The sequence below is a fragment of the Oratosquilla oratoria genome, unplaced genomic scaffold (genome assembly GCF_046742065.1).
Source record: "Oratosquilla oratoria isolate Oo_2021 unplaced genomic scaffold, ASM4674206v1 SCAFFOLD309, whole genome shotgun sequence".
NCBI lineage: Eukaryota > Metazoa > Arthropoda > Malacostraca > Stomatopoda > Squillidae > Oratosquilla > Oratosquilla oratoria.
Genome location: NW_027467659.1, coordinates 77,501 through 85,000, shown reverse-complemented (window position 1 = coordinate 85,000; position 7,500 = coordinate 77,501). Strand labels below are relative to the sequence as shown.

General features: G+C 38.7%; 1 protein-coding gene across 1 annotated transcript in view; it reads left to right on the top strand.

The window, feature by feature from the left end:
- The first annotated feature begins 6,554 nt into the window (after positions 1-6,554).
- LOC143023075 (aurora kinase B-like) overlaps positions 6,555-7,500 on the top strand; it is a 13,881-nt gene continuing 12,935 nt past the window's right edge. Inside the window, exon 1 of the mRNA XM_076181555.1 lies at positions 6,555-6,970. Coding sequence (XP_076037670.1) covers positions 6,555-6,970 — 416 coding nt within the window. The remainder of the gene's footprint in view (positions 6,971-7,500) is intronic.

Here is a 7,500-nt window from a genome sequence, read left to right as displayed (position 1 = left end):
AGGTGAACTATTATAATGAAAAGGTTGATGCTCGCTCAATATATTTCGCTCTATTTCCTCCATCAATCTTCAATCATGTCTAAACCGTTTTTGAACCCTTTTCTGGTCGCTGGTCTTGTGAATTTCCAATCACTTTCCAATCAGTTCCTGAACCAGTTACCTTCTTTGACTCAATGGTGCTGCTTATAGATTTTATTTTGGCTAACGTTAGGCTTTATTCATTCACAGATCTATCGATTGAGGTGTTTGGGCACCTTAAACTGTTCACTCATTTAAAAGCTGAATCCTCAACTTAAAGGAGCATAACATAGCTTTTTAAACTCTATTATGCATAAGTTATGAAAACTTAATTTTCATCATTAGTATGTAACAAGACGTTTTTGTCACATGTTAATGAATGTAAATAAAGTTTTCATGCATAAGTTACGTATAATGGAGTTTGAAAGGAAAAATTTTGTTTTTCTTTAAAGAGCATTACAAACTCGTGAATTAATAAACCCCAAAAAGTTGAGACTTCCTGTAGGTCTCGTGTAGGGAATTTTATTCGTCTGAGGAGCGGATACTAAACATTGGAGACTGATAGTTTAGAAACAATAACGATGCATCTCTTTATTGATTTAGATATAGTTTCTTTGGTTTAATCATTGTTTTCATCTACCTTGACTCTGAAGAATGTGTAACCACACTTGTGCCCAAAACCTTTGTTATATGGAGAATATGATATTGATATTTTACCTCATGATTATCATATATATTTCATAATTGTTTCCTTTAATGCTCTCCAATTACTTGCCCCCTTTCAGCAACGACGACTTTCTTATTATAAGCAAGAATTCGACCAGTCCTGGCCGGATCTAAACTTTTTTTTTTTTTTTTTTTTTTTTTATTCATGCGTGGATTCTAAGTAAATCATGTAGATAGTTTTATCGAACCGAAGGATAGTTTTTAGACTCATTCTACCTTATCCCATCATTCTTATGTGATATTTTAGAGATTTTGGGGATGACAGGTTTTCAGCAAGGTTTTTTTTTTTTTCTTTTTTCATCCGATGTCACTCAGTATGTTTACCGCCGGCCTTAGCTACTTCCATGCTGAGTGGTATTTTTCCTCCTATTTTAACTGCCACAATCTGCTCAATCACTCTTGTAGTACGCCATCGATAGTGAGAGGGTTACGTTCAATATTGATCAACTTCTCAAGCGAGTGACACTTTCTCTTCTGCTTTGGCTTCCGTCGGGGATTTATTCATTTACGTGGGACCCCGATCGGCAGGGAAATGGTTATAGCTTATCTATATTAACCCTTTCAACAGCCTCTCGAAGATCTTGATATAACCCTTTGCTTTGTCTAATTGCTACACTCATCCTCTCTCATTTCCACTCTCATTATGCCCAGCCCTATCTTGCCAACTCTCCGCCTTTCTTGCCGCTCAACCTAGTCTCATCTAATCGCCTCGTATGGGATATTGAATGTATAGATTTTATACAGTGAACACCTTAATAATTTCTTGATGTCCCTACGGACCAGAGTTACAGAGCAACTTTTATGACTAGAGGCAAACTTTACTTAAAAAAAAAAAAAAAAAAAAAGAGGAAAAAAAGGCGGAAATCTTTTCATCTCTTTTGAGTCTTTGTTCTACCACTATTTCACCTCTTCGTTGCAATATTGTCCCCAAGTATAAAAGCGCCGGTTATTGTTAACAAAATATATCTGCTCGGTCCTAAACCCCCTTTTACTCCCTTTACTTATATCCCTCACTCCCAACCCAATCCCTTTGACTGTCGCGTCCACTCCCCCTCTATCTCTCCATCATGTCTCTCTGACTCTCCATCTTTCCAATACTATCTCCTCCTCTCTCTCTTTCTTTCTCTCTTTTCCACTTAGCCCTTCTCTTTATATCCACATCGACTCCCACCCCCTTTCCCCGTTCAATCATCCTCTTCTTCCTCCTCTTCTATTCCCCACTCCCCTTCCTCTTTCCCTCCCTAGCCACGCCCACTTGCAAGTCATCACTAGCTCTTCTCCCCTTTTTTATTCTCCCTCTCTACTCCTTCCATCTTTCCCCTCGACACTTCTTATTCTTCTTTCTATTTCTTCCAGCCCCCGTTCTCTTCCTCGTCTCCTTGCTTCTCCTTTTATCCCTTCTACCTTCTTCCCCTCCACCCCCTCCTCGTCTTTTTTTCCTCTATTTTCCTTCTTCTACCTCTTCCACTTCCTTCCTTCATTTCCCATGTCTCTCTTCCTCCTCCCATCTCCTATTACTCTTCCTCCTCTACGTTTCCATCCGGTCGCCCGCAACCGCGTCGTTCATTTTCAATTTCCTTTTCTCCTCATTTTCCGGGATGGATCGTGTCTATTGTTTTCCTGCAATCCGGTCGGCTCTACTCTATTCATATTCTTCTTTTTTTCGTCAATTTTCTTTGGGACAAGTGGCTCATTTAGTATTTACATACCTCTGTCATTATACAAACTCATGCATTATATTCAAACACACACACAAGTAAACTCGTAGACATAAACACACACACACACACACACACACACACACACACACACACACACACACACACAAACACACACACACACACATATGTACACAAACAAACACATAACGCAAATGCTTGAAATATTTAATCAGGCCAACAGCAATGAAGGAATGTTCCAAGCGATGTGTTCTGAGTGGCACTCGTACTTCAAGAGGTGCAGAACGTCAGTGGAGAATGACGAGAGGTCAGACCAACCTACATGTTTCACAACACCTGAAAACGTTGAAGAAATTACACAAATTGTGTGCCAGACTCGTGACATCACTATCAGTGAAGTTGTTGACATCGCCAACATGTCATCTGGATCAATTCAGGCAACTTTCACGTTCACTCTGAACAAGCACCGCGTCGCTACCCAGACTCTCCCCTTGCCCGAGGGCAAAGCAGCACTGGGATAAAGACTACGAGGTTGACCCAACTTTTCGCGATGGGAAAGCCCACAATCTTCAAGAATGAACAACGTGAGGCAGGTGAGAAGGGCAGTTGTCTCTTTCTTCGACATTCACAGGGCTATGCACAGTGAACGCCTTCTGAGGAGTCTGAGGGAGAACACCAGTCACGAGCGAACCTAAATTGTGGCGCAATGGCATTTGGTTGCTTTAACATGACAACGCGTCGGCTTTAAAATTCTCAAGGTTTTGGCCCACATCAACATGATCATTACTTCTGACCCACCCTTCTCGTGTGATTCTCTCTGTGACTTCACCCTAGTCTCCAAGATGCAGTGGAAGCAGAACGGTCTCCATTTAACACAATGGAGCAAATCTAGCGCAGATCGCGGGTTGTGTTTGACAGATAAGAGCAGGAATTTCAAGGAGCGTTCCAATCGTGGCAGAAATAGTGAGTGCAGTGTTTTGCTGCACAAGTTGATTATTTCAAAGGGGATGGTATTTTAGTTTAATGCAGGCACGCTGTAAGTATAGACCATCAATATTCTTTGTGCATATATTTATATACATACACACACACACACACACACACACACACACACACACACACACACACACACACACACACACACACACACACACACACACACACACACACACAATATATATATATACATATATATATATACATATATATATATACATATATATCTATATATACATATATATATATACATATATATCTATATATATATACGTGTATGGGTGTGTACGTGTTCGAAAACATTTCTATTTCTTAAATACTTATTTACTTCTATATTCGCAAGCAAAAGGATATCAATATGACAAATTAATTGAATATATTTTCTTAGTTCTGATGCTATGATTTAGAAATGAAAATCATAAATGTCGGATATGTATATGTAGGCCGTAAAGCAAGTTAGTAAATTGTAACCAGGATATCAAAAGAAGCTATCAACCCCCGGCTGAATGTTATTCATATTTCTTTGTAGGAGATGCCAATAAAAAATAAGAAGTGTACATATACTATTGTGGTGCGTTTGGCAATGGTACCGTCTCGTAGACTTTCAATTGAGCCCCAACTGCATTTGTTGATGTCTTCTCGACTAGGCTGTGCCAAAGTAAACTAAGTAGAATTAATTCAGTATATATGGATAAAATTTACGTAAAATAGAGTATGCAAAATATGTGAAATATATAATATATGCAAATATGTAAAATGTCTAAAATATGTAAAATACCTAAAATATCTAAAATATGTATAATATGTAAAATACGTATAAAATGTAGTACATATATATATGTAAAAATTGAAAATGTGCAAAATATATAGAATATATAGAATATGTAAAATATGTAAATTATGTAAAATATGTTATATGTGTAAAACATGTAGAACATATAAGATAAATAAGATATGCAGAATATGTATAATATATAGAATATTTAAAATATATGAATGTCATATATGTGAAATATGTAAAATATGTAAAACATTTAGATATGTAAATTATGTAAAATTCTTTAAATAATTATAATATATACACCAGGTAAAATATGTAAATTAGATCAAACACGTACATAGGTAGAATATTTTAAATATGTCAAACTGGTAAATCAGGTAAAATAGGTAAAACAAGTAAAACAGGTAAAATAGGTAATATATATACAATATGTAAAATATGTAAGATGCTCAAAATAGCTTAAATAGATTCCATAGGTCAGATAAGTAAAACAGGTTAAAAAAGTCAAAAAGATAAATATGATAAAAAATTACATGTGAAATGGGAAAAGCAGCTCAAAATATATATATATGCTAATAAGAACACGGGTACGTGTGTTCACTTATGCAAAGTAGACCACTTGGAAAAAAGAAACTAACGAAGCAGAGCGCTTTCGTATATTACATCTTATATTACGTCGTATATTACGTCTGCAGTGCACTGAAGATGTAATATACGAAAGCGCTCTGCTTCGTTAGTCTCTTTTTTCCAAGTGGTCTACTTTGCATATATATATATATATATATATATGTATATATATATATATATGTATATATATATACATATGTATATATATATATATATATAAGCTACAATAGCCGCGGCCTAAGTATTCCTCTAAAGTCAATGGTATAAGGAATGAACAGCCTAAGCGTGTCAATTGGTCTATTTATCGTCATCGTTAGGGACTTTGCATTGGCCACTGTCGAGCTGTGCTTCACGTTTGGTCCCTAAGTGTCGTGTCCGAGGGTCGTGTGGTCTCCGTCAGTGACAACACATACAACAGGTGCCTACACTCACCCTCGTTGCATTATTCTGACGTCTGCAAGGAAATCTCTTTGAGTGAATTTGCATGGGTTATTGAGAGTCATTCCCAGTGTTGGGTCGTAAATTGCGGTTTGGGATCTACAAGTAAGCTGTGGTCCCTGATTTGGTGGCAACCATAGCTGGCCCGGCCGAGAACCTTTTGAGAGAGAGAGAGAGAGAGAGAGAGAGAGAGAGAGAGAGAGAGAGAGAGAGAGAAAGACGGGGCGAGGGATATAAAAGATGAAAAGTCTTAATTGAATTGTTGAAACCAGTGGATTCATCAATTGTGTATTAAGATATTCTTGTCAGGAATCTGATGATTAAGAGAAAATATATATTAAATTTCTAAAACGGATATCAGTAGAAAAAAATATACATATAAAATAAAAAGATAATACTGTAAGCCATGGAAATCAACCCTACATTTCTTAATGAAAATAGAACAAAAGAAATCAGAATAGAAAAATAATAGAAATAAATAAGATATGAATAAAAAATAAATTATTAGAACCATAGATTTCAATAAAGATAAAAAAAATATTATAGCACATTCACAGCAGACATAATTAAATGTTTCAAAACAAACAGAAGAATGTAAGATGCCTACGCAGGGAGACGCTGAACTGCTGCGACCGAAGCCGTCCCCTTTGTCATTTCCTTCTCTCTGTCTGATGGAAATCGGAGAGAAGTGCGGGATTCGAACCCGCAACTAAGCGAATCGCGAGACCAGCACGTTTCTGATCACTCCATCGGCGCCTAGGTCAAATGGCACAGGTATTATAAGTCGATATAAGAAATCAACAACATTTTCACAAGATAACAGAACGTTCTTTGCAAAGCGTCGTCAAAATTGATAACACAGAGGATAAATACAAATTAAAATTGTGCCAGTGGGATTAAATATATTCATTAAGTTGCTCTCTTCTAATTGAAATTCTTGTCTCATAAAAGAGCTCAAATCTTAACCAGACTTAAAAGTAGTCAAACGAGCGTAAGGAGAAATGTTAATTGAAGAGTAGTGCGGGATTCGAACCCACTAACAAGTGAATACGAGACCAGTATACTTGCGATTACACCAAAAATGAATGAAAGAGAGAGAGAAAGAGAGATAGATAGATAGATAGAGAGAGAGTAGATAAGTTGTGAACCTGCCGATGACCTCGCCTTTCCGAAACTCAGCCTTGGTGCACCAAGTGACCACAAATCTGACACAACTTCTCGAGTCTTCGTGGTGATCGCCCTTGGCCCTCCGAACTTGAGTCGTTGTAGGAATCTACTCTTCAATCAAGATGATCTTCCTGGTGTTCTTGGCACTCTGCCGTTGCTTCCAGGAACTCAGCCACAGACGGAAGGACAAGTCTTCCAGAGGAGCTGAAGTCGACCAAGCCTCAAACTTTGCCACGAAACCCATTGACCTGACCGACTACGAAGAAGTCCTGAAATGCAACGAAGAAGCACTGAAGCGTTGCAACTTCACTTCAGGCTGGAGAAGAGTCAGGGTTCTTGGAAAAGGAGGCTTTGGCAAAGTGTTTCTTTTGGAAAATAAGAAACTGAAGAAACGGATCGCCCGCAAGGTCCTTTTTTCCCAGCCTTCGAAACGTGGATTCACTTTCGAAGAAATGATCCAGATCCAGCTGAGCCATCCCAATGTGCTCAGACTCTTCTGCTGGGAACAGAAGATGAGAACACTCAGCCTGAATCTTGAGTATTGCTCCAAAGGCAACCTAACCACCAACATGCCTTACCTGAGCGAAAACGAGGTCAAATTCTACTTCGAACAGCTGCTGGATGGCGTCAAATACATCCACTCGAGAGGTGTCGTCCACCGAGATCTGAAGCCAGGCAACCTTCTTCTGACCAAAGACAAGGTTCTAAAGATCTCTGACTTCGGTCTTGCCGGTCTGTTCCTTAAGGACGGCAAGGAAATCCGACTGAGCCGAAAGGTGGGCACCAAGTCGTATATGGCACCCGAAGTAGTGCAGCGCCAGGAGAAGAGGTACCTTGCCCCCCCAGTCGACCTGTGGGCTTGTGGCATCATCTTCTTCAAACTGATGACCACAAGAAAGCCCTGGTCTCAGGCAAACCTCGAAGACAAAGATTACAGAATGTGGGCCGAAAAGGACAAGAGGATCTACAAGAAGGAAGGCTGGAAAGAGCTGAACTCAGCCTCCAGAACGCTCCTGAGTCTTCTTCTGGAACCTGACCCCCTGAAGAGAATCTGTGGCTGGAGAAGCC